We start from the raw sequence: 16,513 nt of genomic DNA, 5'->3' as shown, positions 1-16,513 counted from the left end.
GATTTTCACCGGAGAGATCTACAATATTTAGAAATGTACTACTAAATAAATTAAGTTTATTTTATTTTTATATAATTCCATTAACACACGAAACGTGGCTCATCAATCCTTCTAGACGTAAAATTGTAAGTTCAGCAAAATAAATGCAGTGTCAATCTAAGTTGAGGACAGACTGTCAGTTTTTTTATGAAAAAGAACTGCTTGTCTATAAGTTTTAACTAAATTGTATTTAAATGTTTCTTAAAGGGGCTCGGCTGCGTTGGCACGCAGCAGCTGTGTTCTATGTGTGCAGTGGCGCACACTAGCATAAATCGCTATCGGCACTCAGCAGCTGTGCTATGTGTGCAAAGTGGCAATTACACCATTCGATATTATTCAGCACGCGATATTAACACAGACTGAGTGTCAGTGTACGTAGGTGGGTGTAAGGCGAGTGCACTTCCGAAGTCCCAAAAAATTGTCGAAGCACCCGTTGCAGTTGCTTTTATGAGTTTGACTAATAATAAATAGTATTGGAACCATCCGACTTACGAAACTACCTCCGATTAGAAACTGATGCGCTTGATTTTATCTTAAAAGTCAATATCAAAAAGGAAGATAACCTGTATAAAAAAAACTGTTAACCTGTATTTATAGTTCTCAGCACGTTAGAATAGGATTAAGCCATACAGTGCAGTTGAACGTGGCTTTTGTTTTTTCAAGACACTCTCTCTGCTCTGTTTTCCCCGTAAGGGACAAAGACGTGATTATATAGTTAGATAAAATTTTTATTCGACAGTGACTACAGACACAAAACAAATATGTAGACATTGCACGATTATAAATGTATGCGTATACATTAATAAGCACATGTATGTACATATCCATTAATAAACACGCCATTTTCGTGACATACGCATGCGTAGCGCACGGACACAACTACTCCCTGTAGACGCGAGCGCAAACTGGTTAAAAAAAAACGCAAAAAGAAACGGTTTAGAGTTAAACCGTTTCTTTTTGCGTTTTTTTTTTTTATTATTACACTATTTAAATTGATGATTTCAGATTGATGAAGATTCAGACGTTCACAGTAAGCCACGTCGAGCACGGTCTTGCGGTAGCAATTTCGAGTCTTACTGTCTAGTTCACTATTCTTCTATTGAATAGTCTTATAGCGACTGTAAGACTCGTCGAGCCCAGTCTTGCAGTCGGAATTCAGAGTCTAACTGTAAACTCTTATTACACTATTCGTTTGAAGACTACACAGTCATATCGAATGGTCTAATAGCCGCTTATCGCAGGCAGTGACGTGGGTGAGGCCCGTCCCGCGCCACCCGCCCCTGGTGACGCCGCCGCGGCGCCGACGGTCGACTTGCCTTTCCTATATAAAACACTGCGCTGCCATCTGGAGTTTTAATAAACAATCTGAACTCTGAAGAACTCGTTACGCGCTGCCAACATTTCTGTTTGTTGTGTATGTTAAACTTGAATGTTGTGTACCTTTACAGGTTGGCGGCGCGAGTTTTTAAGTAATTAATGAAATCGTAAAATTAGTGGAATTTAAAATAAATAAGTTAACTTAAATCCATTCGGTGACGGGCAAGTGTCGGGTCGCTGAGCCTAGCCGGCTTGTGCTGAAAACTGAAACGTCCGTAGTGATGTAATTAGTTTGCCGGTAAATCCGAGAACCTGGATTATAAACATTATAAATTTAGATTACATCCTGTTGAAAGTGCTATTTACTACAGACATTATCACTTTGACGTTCCCTGAAAAAGGTTTCAGTGAGTCTTACATAGGACTGTTTTTTTTGTAACTAGTGAAAAAAGAAGACATCAAGATGAGCTTCAATAAGAATAACCCCAACGCAATGGGGAAGATCATGGGATATCTCAAGCAGCTTTCCACCGAAATGGTATGTCGATAAGTATAACGATTTAAATTCGTTTTAATTATGTTCTGTATGCGAGATACCGATATTCTTAATATAACGAGCTTATCGTACTGCACTACTTAACAGCAAAATTCTTGCATAAATTTTGTATTTTGATGACGCTAAAGTTTAAATTTCTCTTTTTATCGATTGAATTGATCACAATAAATTTCCGTAATAATTATATAATGATCTCCACAAATTCTTTATCGAAAAGTAAGCGGTTTTACGGAACAGTTTGACAAGTAGTAAAAGCAGAGAAAAATGTGTGCGGCGTCTTCTAGAATTTTCTTAGGAAAGCTCTAGACCAGACGTGCCGCAGCATTTCTTCGGTCGCGACCGGCACCGGGACCGCGAAGCGGTCGATGAAACCGGTTGCCTGGCAACTACTAACCTATCAGCTGTTCTCCAACTCAATAGATGCTGTTTTTTTTTAACACTACTACTTATTCAATAACAAATAGATATATATATATATATATATATGCAGGAAGTTTGAACACAGGTAGCTGTTTATTTACACAGGCTAGACAGAAAAGACAAGTCGGCCTTGCAAGGTCAACGTCTGGGCCACAGAACAACTAGATGTTGTTACCCCCTTTTATAACTACGTATAATAATTTGAACCGACTTATAAATTTATAATTATTTCTTAGCACTTAAAGCATTATTTACAAATAAAAAATGGCACAAAATGTAAAAAGAGACTTGAAATTTAAATTATGCAAGTATTTAGATGATTAAAAATTTATTAATGTTACCTACCCTATCAGATCTGCATGTACTTACATTGCTATATAATAGTAATGCAAACACAGCTAGCGCCCTCTTTAATTTACAGTTTCAGTGTCAAACTATAAGAGTTCATATCAGCAGGTAGTAAATGCATAGTTCAAAACAAAGACGAGAGGTGGCGCTTGGTGCAATTAACTTAGGCCCATGCAGACTTACAGTGAATTTATAGTACTCAATTTTGTTGTTCACAAGTTTATCTTGGGTTTCTCATTTATATAAAACTACTATAACATAGGTGGATCTAGAAATGACACAATAAAAATATTATTAACCTACCTAACTACCCAAGCAGACAAAAAACCCTACCTGGAAGCTATTATATTGTGAAAAATATAAATTCATGAACATAAATAAAATTTGGTTTAACTATCTACTACACGGACTTAAATGGACACAGAACGAATTGTTAACAGTAATATTTATAATGATACGGTTCCAAGTCTTATCATTTAAAATTAAAAAAAGATGTTGATCAGCAATACAAAAATAACTACATTTATAACTTTTATTTATCTTCAAACGATGTGTGATTGCACACGTGATATAATTTATGACCCTAAGAGTATCATTATATTCAGGCTGATAACTTTTCTGTAACCGATTTTTATAATTTTGTCAATTATTTTTTACTTTTATTATGTACAAAAAAGTATGCCTCACACAATTTTAAATTTCTTTTTTCTTTCAACTATTCAAACATATTTCGTTTTCATTTATATAATTATCCTTACACCTGTTAAATAAGAAACAGTTAGTTAGGTACTACTCGTACAACGTAGTGATTATATCTTCAAGTAATGTATTTAAATCTGTGGATTCTATGCTCTTTGCCTGAACTTGCCATAACTTTGTGACCATAACCATAAACAAATAAATATAACTAGTTCGCAGGTCACGGTCATGGTGACATTCAATGACGTAAAAACATGGATAAAATATTTTATTATATGGTTAAATTTAAGTACATTTAATAGATATATACTTTACAAATGGAAGCTCGTTTAAAATATTTCTTTAAAAATTATAACACGTTTAACATTTATCCCTATTCAATCGAGGTAGATGATGTTTGATTTGTTTCAGTCATCATTTGTAAGACAATAATATTGTTGTTATACTATTCAGTCGCCTTTAGTGTATGGTGCGATAACTGTGAAGAAAGTGTTTATACAAAAATGTTTTATAAACACAGTTACATGCGACGATGGTCCGATAATGTCAAATAGAGACATCGGTGCCGAGTCAGTGCTCATTATTTACCTGTCCGCCGCTACCGGCAAATGCTCTGCTTTCCAGTGTTGTTTAGTTTGGGATAGATTATAGAGTCTTTAATGCTATTATCATACTGCATCTTTAGGAAACAGGAATTTAGTTACCGAACAGGTCAAGGTCTATTCTTATCTTTGTTTATCAGGAGCATGCTGTGGCCAAATGATGTTTTGATCAATAGGCGATGGACATTCTCGAACTGACCCATACCCTTGGGTCACCACTGTTATCGTGTCTCTGGCTTACGCACTTAGATATCAGACATAATAAATGGGGTAAATACGGGTAGCTTGTCCAGTATCGCTTCTCCAGTGTTATTGAGTGACCAATTAATTAGGTAATTAGAAGACGTTTAAATATTGTATTTAGACTATCAGACAACAAGTTAATATATTTTAATCGTATAATAACAAATTGTTCTTGTTCTCAGGGTGGGAGCGAGCAAGCTCGACGGGGACAGAGCGACGAGGAGCGTCTGTACAAATCCCGTGGGCCCAAATACGCGAGAGTCCCTTCCAGACCTACCCTTTCAGCGTCGACAACCTGCACATCTTTGGCGACATCTTGTGGATCTCAGGGTACACTCGCACCCAATTACGCTACGATACCCGAGAACGTTTCGACAGAAAGCAGCAGTGAAGACGAACAGGATTCTTTTGAGAAGACTCGTCGACATTTCCAACAGTTACGCCAAATCAGTCTTGGAAACGAGTTCAAGTACAAAATGGAAATGGAAATCAAGAGTGCTAAAAATGAGAACTTAAAGAACTCCATTCCTTTTGTTAAACAACTTAGCACAGACAGTAACAAAGTTAAAAGTGATTATACAATCAATGGGGATACTCCTCCGTACAGACCTACTACCCAGCGCCTGTTTCTCTGGACTCAGGTGAGTTATGTCTCTATTATCCTATTGGTACTGAAAACTTGAAGTAAATTAGTAAATAAAAGTGCAGTTTACCGATAACGGCAATAAAAGTTAAATAACAACTTTGAGATTGAATGCCACGGTTCTGTTTTATGAACCTTGAAATTTCAGTCCGTAAAATCTTAAGCAGGCATACATCGTGTACAGAAAAGCTATGATTTTTAAAATTTCAAAATCGTATTTGCTTTCCATTCGGTATATAAACTGTGTTAGTTCTATTTATAAGCCTTGTACTCCAGTTTGCTTAGCACTAAACCCGATCTTCATCCACGACGCAAACATTGAAATAGTTTCCTACAAACATATGTACACATTTCCCTACGTCTATACTAGTGTAATAAAGGAGTATATAGAAAGCTGAAAGCTCTACGAAGTTCATAGTTTTACACGAAGGGTTTGTGTGAAAACGTCTAGTAAAAATGGTGGTGAAATAATCTCAAAGAAATGAAATTAGTTTCAAATCAGGTTGTTTTTCTTACAGGAAAATAAATAATACTATACATAATATAAAAATAATATGATTGTTGTTACAGATATTGGCTGCTTTTGCAGTTTCGATGGGGTCACTGATCGTTGGCTTCTCCTCGGGCTACACTTCGCCAGCCCTTACCAACATGAACAAAACACTGGATATTAATACTGAAGAGGTGAGGCTTATATATTAAAATAGTAAACATACTACATGCCCGCGGCTTCGCTTGTGTTTATTGTTGTTTATCGCAGATCATACCGAAATAGTACTCCTTCTGGGAAGGTATACCATACATATAATCACGTCCATATTCCTTGTGGGGTAGACAGAGCCAACAGTCTTAAAAAGAATGATAGGCACGTTCAGCTGTTTGACAGGTTGCTAGTATGTCGCCTAAAAGAAGAGTCCCAAGTTTATAAGCCTATCCCTTAGTCGCTTTTTACGACATCCATGGGAAAGCGATGGCACTCCATCTCTTTCCCATGGATTTCGTAAAAGGCGACTATTCTTTGTTTTCTAATGGTGCCGAGAACCATGTAGGTATACCATGACCTTCTCAGTACTCCAGTACTCCTATGTTTATGCCATTTTTTATTAAGGTTAAGGCCATAAAAACAAAACAACTTTTTAGTTAATAATACCTATTTAAAACAATATGATAAAGACTGATAATAATTTTATTGTTTTCAGAAAACTTGGGTTGGAGGACTAATGCCTTTAGCTGCATTGGTAGGAGGATTATCTGGAGGCCCGCTGATTGAATATTTAGGCAGAAGAATGTCCATAAGCGGGACAGCTATTCCCTTTTTCGTGGGATGGATGCTTATTGCAAACGCTTACAATGTACCTATGGTGTTTGCTGGAAGAGCGTTATGTGGAGTCTGCGTGGGCATCGTATCTCTTGCATTCCCGGTTTACCTCGGCGAAACACTACAACCTGAAGTACGAGGCGCTCTAGGATTACTTCCGACAGCTTTTGGCAACACTGGCATTCTACTAGCGTATTTCGTTGGCAGTCATTTGAATTGGTCTAATCTCGCATTTTTTGGTGCTGCACTTCCGGTACCATTTTTTTTATTAATGTTATTGACACCAGAAACGCCGTATTGGTATGTGTCGAAAGGCCGCGTTGAAGACGCACGTAAATCTCTTCAATGGCTTAGAGGCAAAAATGCGAATGTGGACAAGGAAATGCGGGATCTTACAAGACTTCAAGCAGATTCTAATCTAATGGGTGGTAACGTCGTAGGACAACTATTTAGCAGAAGAAACATGCCCGCTTTGCTTATTGCACTAGGGTTAATGATTTTCCAACAATTCAGTGGTATTAATGCAGTTATATTTTACGCCGAATCTATATTTGAAATGTCTGGAAGCAGTATAGACAAAAATTTGGCCAGTATTATTATCGGTTTAGTTAATTTTGTGTCCACCTTTATTGCAACTGCACTCATAGATCGACTGGGACGTAAAATCCTTTTATACATTTCTTCTACGTCCATGATCATAACATTAATAGCTTTGGGGGCCTACTGCTATCTGAAGATTGCCAAAGTGGATGTGTCAGCATATGGATGGCTGCCATTAGCGTGTTTGGTGATATATGTATTGGGATTTTCAGTCGGTTTTGGACCTATTCCTTGGCTAATGCTTGGAGAGATTTTACCAGCGAAGATCCGCGGGACTGCTGCATCTATATCAACTGGGCTAAATTGGACATGCGCCTTCATTGTTACGAAGACATTCCATAACCTAAGTGAGGCTATACAAATGCATGGCACGCTATGGCTCTTTGGTGTAATTTGTCTTATTGGACTATTGTTCGTCATTTTCTTCGTACCAGAGACGCGCGGAAAAACTTTAGAAGAGATTGAATTAAAACTAACCGGAGGTTCGCGCCGAGTCCGAAATATAAAAAGCAGTAAACCTTCCCAAAACGGGTGCTAAGATAACGAGAGAAGCATTTTGTAAATACTTTGTACATTCCAGACTGCAGAGGGTGCTGATAAAACTGCGTTGCGTAAAATATACTTAGTACTTTTTATAAGATGTGTTAAGGCAAAACACTGTGACAGTGTATACACGCAGAAGACTGATTTGGATTGTAGCCATGAATTCTCTGTAATCTCTTGTAAATATAAATAAATATGTAGTTAGGTTAATATAATTCTCAAGTAACTAGTTCCTTTATTAATATTTAATGTCAAATAAAGCATTCCGCCCAAACCAGGAAGGCTGTGCCCTTAAATGATTGTAAGATTTTTTGCGTTTTGGAAATTTAGATTTTGAAGACTGTGGGCCAATGCCGCAGAAAAATTTTATATTTAGATCTGAAAAATTATGTTATCATAAATTAAGATTAAATAGTTACCATGACAAAATCTTCAAATCTTAAATAGATTAGATATTTATAACCAAATGATTTGTTTTACCGAATGTTTCGTTAAGTAATTTTAATTTGAAAATTTAAATTAGTTTAGGGTTTTATCAATTTCGTATATTACGGAGATCTATTTATTTAATTTGTTGTTATATTTTTTATTAATACAAATATCATATAGAAGAATGATGTATTTTATTTCCAAACCCATTAGAATACACTTTGAAATATTGTTTTGATTGCATGAAAAACTAACTAACTAATACTATTTTTGGAAGATTGCTAGAAGATTTTTGAATGAACTTCTGAGAAAAAAAGAACCTTTCAACAAAAAGCTATAATCCGTTCTTATTCAGTAAAAAAAAACTAACAAGTATTCCGCGGGGCTTGGCTGCTGAACAATTTTTTTTTTAATTACTACATATATCATCGGATACTTTTGTGAGCTGGAATTATTCCAGCAAAATCAGTTTGAGTGGTGTGTCATAAAAGAAGACTATAATTCTGAACTAAATGTTTTATTCTGTTTATAAAATCTGTTAAAAGTTAAATTTTTCTTTATCTAGAGTGTTATAAGAGACTTTGTGTAAAATCCGTGTTCTTCTCAAACTATCTCAGTATATAAAAGAGCACTAATTGGCATACTCGTAACTAACGCACAGCGCAAATTTTTAAACTCCAAGAAATAAATTTGGGCATTAAGATTCCTTGTGGTATAGGAGTATACTAAGAGAGCAGTTCCCGGAATAACCACATTTTCTTATGTTTTTAATATTTTTTGTAGAAACAAATATTAAAAAGCTTATTATAATAAAATTTTATTCACTGTTTGACTTCGTATTACAGTGCAGTAGCTCAATCTTCTTACGTTTTGCAGTTTACGATAAAATAAAATAGAACTATAAAAGCTTAAGTAACGTATCAAAAGTTTCAAAGGCGTGATGGTTCCAGGCATGTAGCAGGTCATATCGAACTACCAAATATTTTTCTCAGGTTGTGAATTATCAACTGCTGATAAATGAAAGCTAACCATGAAGAGGTGACTGTCTTTCAATGATTCCACAGTATGTCGCCACCAACGACAAAAATATTTTATCGCGCCATTTGTTAAAACCTGACTCACCCGATGCAAGAAAGGGGCAAGCAGAGAAATGGGAACACATTAAAATGTAAAAGCAATTTTATTTTGAAGCGCATTGAAAGTATAAGAAAGCGAAAGTCGTAGGAAAACTGCGATTACCTATTCAGTATCAAAGGTAATATTTTTCTAGCATATAAGTTGTAAATTTTATACCTAATCAAAATTTGTTGTCTACTGAATATTTGTCAGGGGCTTTGGTCACGTTGAAATTTCCAAAAATTAATGTAACCTGTTTCCTTTATCTCTATTTTTATAGGAAATGATCAAGTGCTTCAAAGTGTATTAATTATAATCTGCTCTGATCGGCTCTCGGCAAAACAGAAATCCAGTTAATAAACGTTCCCGCAGGAATTTCGTAAGCCTCTCAAAAACCCGGGGTGTATAGACCCGTGATATCCAAGAGGAGAAACAGATAATTTGACGGCCTCTGTGGTGCAGCGGTAGTACGCTTGTCTGTGACCCCGGAGGGCCCGGGTTCGAATCCCGGCCAGGGCATGATGAGAAAAGAACTTTTTCTGATTGGCCTGGGTTTTGGATGTTTATCTATACCTACAAGTATTTATTTTAAAATATAGTACTTATGGGAAAGAGATGGAGTGGTCCTATTCTTTTTTGTATTGGTGCCGGGAGCCACACGGATGTCGTAAAAGGCGACTAAGGGATAGGCTTACAAACTTGGGATTCTTTTTTAGGCGATGGGCTAGCAACCTGTCACTATTTGAATCTCAATTCTATCGTTAAGCCAAATAGCTGAACGTGGCCATTCAGTCTTTTCAAGACTGTTGGCTCTGTCTACCCCGCAAGGGATATAGACGTGACCATATGTATGTATGTATGTAGTACTTATCGTTGAGTTAGTATCTCGTAACACAAGTCTCAAACTCCTGCTCCTCCTTACTTCGAGGCTAACTCAATCTGTGTAATTTGTCCTGTAAATAAATATATATAAATAATAGTAATAATGTACTTATGCTCTAAATAAATCTGATTCTCTGTTTAAGTATTGAGATATCATAAATCAAAAATCAAAAATTTTTAAATCGCTCTTATTATTCCTATTTCTATGCTTTACGTAGGTAACGTATATCTGAAATCCAAACGTCAAAACGTAACGATATGTTTGTTTACAAAATAACAAACGGTTAATTACCATTCAGTGACATGTGCTAAGATATCGTAGGCGTAAAAGCTATTAAATAGAACGATCAATCGCTGCATGTGCCGTGCCCTGTGGTGTAGTTACCGGCAGTGCCGTGTGGTTCCCGGCACTTTAGAATAGGACTACTACATATATTTTTCATGGATGTCATAAAAGGCTACAAATGCTAGGCTAGCAACCTGTCACTATTTGAATTTCGATACAACTTACTGTAAGTACAAGCGCAAAAACAATAGTAAATTGAAAATTCCCGAGCGGTTTGAGATGACTAGCAACCGGCCGTAAGAACTGACCAGCATTACTCTATGTCGTAAAAAAAAAGAGTCCATTGCCTTCTTGACCTTCTTGGCCTTCTTGACACGGAGTACACAACCCTTCAGTTTGTATACGCAAAACATAAAAGTTTATTTAAATTTGTAAAAGAAAAATTAGAATAAACTATACTTAAGTGGTGTATTATATTAAAGAAACTTGGTTTTATATTCTATTTAGATTATCAATAAAAAGTTAAGTTTGCCGTCAGTAAATCAACAACATAAACAGAAACACGAGTATTTCCCTCATTTTGCGCACCATTTGGATTTAGTTTATTTTATGTATTGTGAATCTGATTAAACAGGATTTTATTGTATGAAAAGGTTCAAAAAGAAAGCACCAAATCAACGTGGAAAATGGTTAAGGTTCTTAACGAAAAACAATAAAAATATCGAATCGCCATGTCATGGGTATTCCAATATACCCATGACATACTGCTTCGAACCGAGCCCAAAGAACGAGCCAATCAGTTTTGTCAATCAATTTGAACCTAGTGTAGGTATAAATTGAAAATGTCGTGTCGCCACTCGCACATTTCTTGACTAACGTTGCGCATACGCAGATTGCTTGGTGACAGTTTAATTAGTGCAGTGGACTTTATATGAACAGTGGTTAGGAAAACTATCAATATGAAGATCTTGATGAGAGCAGATACACATTACAGCATAGGTGTGAGAAGTTCTGAATATGAAGATCCGAAATATACGTTTTCACAGGTGCGAGATATTTTCAACAAACTCATGATAAAAAATGAAAAAAATCTCCAATAAAAAATCAGTCTTGTTTAAAATAAATAAATGTACAAAATCCCTGACTATTTCAGCGAAATATTAAAGCTTTCACAAATTGAAATACTATTTACTAATAATTCATATTCATAAATTAACTCAAAAAATTTTTATTTAAGATTTCTATCAAGATGAGAAATGAGATTGCCCTGGTCACGAATCAATTGCGAACAATTCAGAAAGATGGAATTAATTGGCAAAATATCGCGCTCAGCTGAAGGCTCAAAATTAATACTTCCTTCTGTGAATATAGTTTATTATTTCAAACAATCTGAGAAGACAAAATGAAACTATCGCATTGTATAAGGAAGTTGATGTCTTTATACGAAATGTTTAAAGTCTTATGCAGTTGTGCAGTTTTGTTTCTGATAAACCTTCCCCTTGGAAATTAAATTTGGTTTTAACTTCCAAAATCCAAATATAGTAAATTATACTTATACAACGATTTTAAACATAGACAGAAACGATTGAATATTTTAAAGTGATCTAACCAAATGAAATATTTTGAAAATTGACACAGATCCTGTGAGCCCACTGTGGAGCATTTGTATCTGCCCCTTGCGAGTTGTGATAAAAGACAGAATCAAAGTCGTGATTGTATAAATTAGTCGTAGGCGGGTCTGTGCGCATGCACTCCTCCCGCTAAAAACGTCACATAGTGAAAGACAAAAAAATATCAATGAAAAACTAATCAATAGCAAAAAACATAAATATTTAGCGATGAAATAATATAAATCTTTATATACATTTATTTCACGAACTGCTCATATATGCATAAAGTCACTTCTATATCCCTTGGCGGGGTAGACAGAGCCAACAGTCTAGAAAACACTGAAATGCCACTGGCCAACTGGAACAGTGACATAGTGTATTTATTTATCTTGAAACAGATGCGGCTACTCGTCACTTCATAGTATAAAACAAAGTCGCTCTCTCGGTCCCTATGTCCCTTTGTATGCTTAAATCTTTAAAATTATACACCGGATTTTGATGTGGTTTTTTTCAATAGATAGAGTGATTTAAGAGGAAGGTTTATAGGTTTAATAACATCCATTAAATAATGAAGAAATACTGTTATTATTGAGGTTTCTAATGTGATGTTGTTAATTATCATATTTTTTTCCGCTTACATTGCACAGGCTGAACCCCACGAGATTTATCAAAATAATGTACTAATTATTTGTACACATTGAAAAGGTCTAAAGAATACTCAGCAATGGTATATGTCTATCATGGATATCCCACGATAACGTATTTTTGTCTTTTAATTTTTACGACAATTAGCATTAGCATTGCACCCGTGCGAAGCCGGGGCGGGTCGCTAGTATTATATATTATAGGTACGTGTGAAAAATTATTCATCAACTTCGAACATATTAACAGTCGGGATATTTGTTCATACACGTACATATAATCACGTCTTTATCCCTTGCGGGGAAGGCCACTAGGCAGCTGTTTGGTTTAATAATAGAATTGCGAATCGAGATATTGGGAAAATTGTAACTTCAAATTATATCAATTTCCTATTGAATACAGGTACTAGCTGCCGTTGCAGTTTCCATGGGTTCGATGATTATAGGTTTTTCATCTGGATACACTTCACCAGCTTTGATAACCATGGAAAATAGTACCGCATTGTCAATAACGAAAGAACAGGTAATTATTGTCAAAATAATAGTTAAGACATTTTTATTTGACAAATTTTAAGAAATTTCTTTAAAAACTCTTTAATACTTTGTTTTAATAATAAATTAATTATTATTAAAACAAAGTATTAAAGAGTAATTATTAACATTACAAAAAGCAGCTATTCTAAATACCTGCCGGATCGACCATAAATATTCTCCGGCTCCAGCATGATAATTAAGTCGCAATCTTATTAAATTATTTAAGCACTTATACATATATACTTCTACATGTTTTCTTTCTTCAATACACTTTCTATCTTAAATTTACAGGCAAGCTGGGTGGGCAGTTTAATGCCGCTAGCTGCGTTAGCTGGCGGCGTCATTGGTGGACCCCTTGTCGATTATATTGGAAGAAGAAGAACAATATTATTCACTGCGCCACCTTTTTTTATTGGCTGGATACTTATAGGCGCTGCAACTACTGTTCACATGATACTAGCCGGCCGTATTATATGTGGTTTATGCGTCGGCGTAGGATCACTTGCGTTTCCGGTATATCTCGGAGAAACAATTCAACCTGAAGTAAGAGGTACGCTAGGATTATTTCCTACCGCTATCGGTAACGTCGGAATTCTATTAAGCTATCTGGCTGGTAAATATCTTGATTGGTCTCAACTTGCGTATTTGGGTGCAGCATTACCCATACCTTTTTTCGTTTTAATGATCATGATACCGGAAACCCCGCAGTGGTACGTGTCACGTGGACTTCCAGAAGAGGCACGTAAATCACTTCAGTGGCTTCGAGGTAAAAACACAAAAATAGATGATGAAATGAGTGACATCGCTATGATTAATGCTGAAAATGAAGCAAGTGATTCGGGAATCAGAGACTTATTCAACATTAAATATCTAAAATCAATACTCATTTCTCTTGGTCTCATGACTTTTCAACAACTTTCAGGAATAAACGCAGTTATATTCTACACTGTAACTATTTTCCAAATGTCCGGAAGCGCTTTAGATGAAAATTTGTCAACAATAATTGTAGGAGTAGTAAACTTTTTATCTACATTTGTTGCTACAGCCCTTATCGATAGAACTGGTAGAAAAGTTTTATTATACATTTCATCAGTAACTATTACGGTCACTTTGATAATACTAGGCACGTTTTTCTACGTTCAACATGATTTGAAATTAGATGTGTCCACTCTAGGTTGGCTTCCTCTGACCTGCCTAATGGTGTATTTAGTAGGATTTTCCTTAGCATTTGGCCCAATTCCTTGGTTGATGATGGGTGAAATTCTGCCAGCAAAAATTAGAGGAGCAGCAGCATCAATCTGTACAGCATTTAATTGGTTATGTACTTTTACTGTCACAAAGACTTTCATAAATATTCTTGACGGAATTGGCCCTGCTGGAACATTTTGGCTGTTTGGCTGTATATGTTTTGTTGGTTTATTTTTTGTAGTCGTTTGTGTACCGGAGACTCGAGGAAAGAGCCTTGAGCAAATCGAAAATAAAATGATGGGCAGAGAAACTCCGAGAACGCGTCGAATGAGCTCGATAGCTAATATCAAGCCATTGCCTAGTGGATGCTAAAGTACATACGGAGCATATCATAACATAAAAAAGATACGGGGAGACTGCCTTGCTTTGCTGAGAATCAGATTTTTTTTATGTGCATAATTCGTGATTGCATATTTACAAAGAAGAGAAAGTATAGACAGTTGATACAGAAATAATGTGTTAAAATATGTGAAAGGGAAATATCATCCCAGGTTTTTATATTTGAGAGTAGAGTTATGAATGAAAATAAATTGACACAATATCAATATTGCATATGTTTTCATTGAAATACTCAAAGACGTTTGTGGTAATGTACAACCAGCACAATGCATTGATAAACACAAGACTTGTATGTTTATTAATTGTTTCTTAAACTACCATAACACTCACTAACCTATATTTTTTTCCTAATATGGGGTTAAAATTTTTCCTAATTATCCAACAATAACAAGTGTGCAAAATCACTCAGGGGGTGTGAATTCAATCGACCAAGTCGACAGCGCGGCGGTTGTGCTAGTTACTGTCACGCTGGATACGCTTACCGAGCATACAGTGTCCAAACATTTTGAGACTTTGTGCACTATTTAAATACACATGTATAGTCACATTTTTATCCCTTGCGGGGTAGACAGAGCCAATAGTCCTGAAAAGACTGAAAGGCCACTGGCTTCAGGTTCAGCTGTTTGGCTTCATAATAGAATTGAGATTCAAATAGTGACAGGTTGTTAGCCTAACGCCAAAGAGACTTCCAAGTTTATAAGCCTATCCTATAGTCACCTTTTACGATATCCATGGTGGGTTATGGAGTGGTTCTATTTAAAACTGCCAAAAACCACATGGCAATGCTTTGCATTTTTTTTTTAATATTTACTACATCTTTAAGTATGAAACGATATTTACAATTTAGAAATAAAGTTTTTTATAGTTTTTAATTATTGGGCTAAAAGTGATAAAAGATATAATAAATTATCAATAAGTGAAATTTATTAAAAAATAAATTCATACTTAGTAGTGGCATAAATATTTTATTAACAATAAACATAGAAGTTAGGCCAATATTAGTAGTTTTATTTTTTTTAATCATTAAATAATATTACATATAATTCTGCTTAAAATAAAAATAATATCTAAATTTTTACTGAGTTTGTTTTTCAAAAATTTAAACTAAGAAATCATAAACCTTAACATAAAAAGTTATGTTAAAGTTTTTTAGTAAATAAATAGTAATAAATAAACTACCTTCTTATAAATCTGTATATACTGGACAAATTAAACAGATTGAGATAGCTTTGAAGTAAGTCCAAGACTTGTTACAAGATACTAACTCAATGATACCTACTATATTTTATAATAAGTAATATAGTATATACTTATAGTATACTTATACATAAGTTAGTATCTTAATACTTATATAGATAAACATCCAAAATCCAGGCCAATCAGAGAAAATTCTTTTTTTATCATAACCTGGCCAGGACTTGAACCGGGAACCTATGCCAGAGGTCATTTATGTAGGTATTATGTATGTTTATATATATTACTATCATGAAAGCATTGTAGGATTAAACAACAATCTCATTGTAATGAACACATGATATATTGATAATTATGAGGTTTATTATACCATACCAATTAAAAATTATCAACAGAACAATAATGGACAAACTGTGATGCATTCCTAGAATATCAGACATAGTTTATTATTGCACAAGAAGAATTTAGTTACTTTTGTTTGTATAAGTGTTATTGTTATTAATTTAATTGCACAGTAATGGAAAAATGACTGGAAAATTCTGTAAATATAGAGTAATCCAGAGGACTAAATATGTAATGATGAACAAATAAGAATTGTGTGGATACTTGCAAAGATTATGGTAAGCATAGGTAAAGAATAAGCTAAAACAGGAGTCCCTTCAAGTGAAAATCCAACTTCAACCAAAATAACCTTCTTTAAATAAAAATTTGACAAGACTAATGCCAGAAGAATAATAAACGGGAATGTTATTTTTTAATTCACTTATACTTTGTAAGTTAGTATTATCATTTTTAATTCATTAATAATTAAAACACTTAGTTCCATTTATTTAATTGATCGTAGAGGAATTCTAGATACCTACCTGTTCTTTACACTACGTGAAAACCGAAATAAGAATTTAGATA

The 16,513-nt window shown here is 34.9% G+C and overlaps 3 protein-coding genes across 3 annotated transcripts in view; 2 read left to right on the top strand and 1 right to left on the bottom strand.

Annotated features, from left to right (window-relative positions):
* Positions 1-16,513, bottom strand: part of LOC106135487 (RING-box protein 2) — a 31,039-nt gene that overhangs the window by 14,146 nt on the left and 380 nt on the right. The window lies entirely within an intron of this gene.
* LOC106135485 (facilitated trehalose transporter Tret1) lies at positions 1,393-7,913 on the top strand. Its single transcript, XM_013335792.2, has 4 exons — positions 1,393-1,894; positions 4,407-4,865; positions 5,438-5,551; positions 6,067-7,913. The coding sequence occupies exons 1-4, from the start codon at positions 1,820-1,822 to the stop codon at positions 7,321-7,323; spliced, it is 1,905 nt and encodes a 634-aa protein (XP_013191246.2). The 5' UTR covers positions 1,393-1,819; the 3' UTR covers positions 7,324-7,913.
* On the top strand, positions 10,920-14,520 carry LOC106135486 (facilitated trehalose transporter Tret1). Its single transcript, XM_013335794.2, has 3 exons — positions 10,920-11,087; positions 12,696-12,815; positions 13,118-14,520. The coding sequence occupies exons 1-3, from the start codon at positions 11,001-11,003 to the stop codon at positions 14,384-14,386; spliced, it is 1,476 nt and encodes a 491-aa protein (XP_013191248.1). The 5' UTR covers positions 10,920-11,000; the 3' UTR covers positions 14,387-14,520.

This window comes from Amyelois transitella, chromosome 3 (genome assembly GCF_032362555.1).
Source record: "Amyelois transitella isolate CPQ chromosome 3, ilAmyTran1.1, whole genome shotgun sequence".
NCBI lineage: Eukaryota > Metazoa > Arthropoda > Insecta > Lepidoptera > Pyralidae > Amyelois > Amyelois transitella.
Note: the sequence above shows the minus strand (reverse complement) of the source record. Positions and strands in the feature narration are given on the sequence as shown.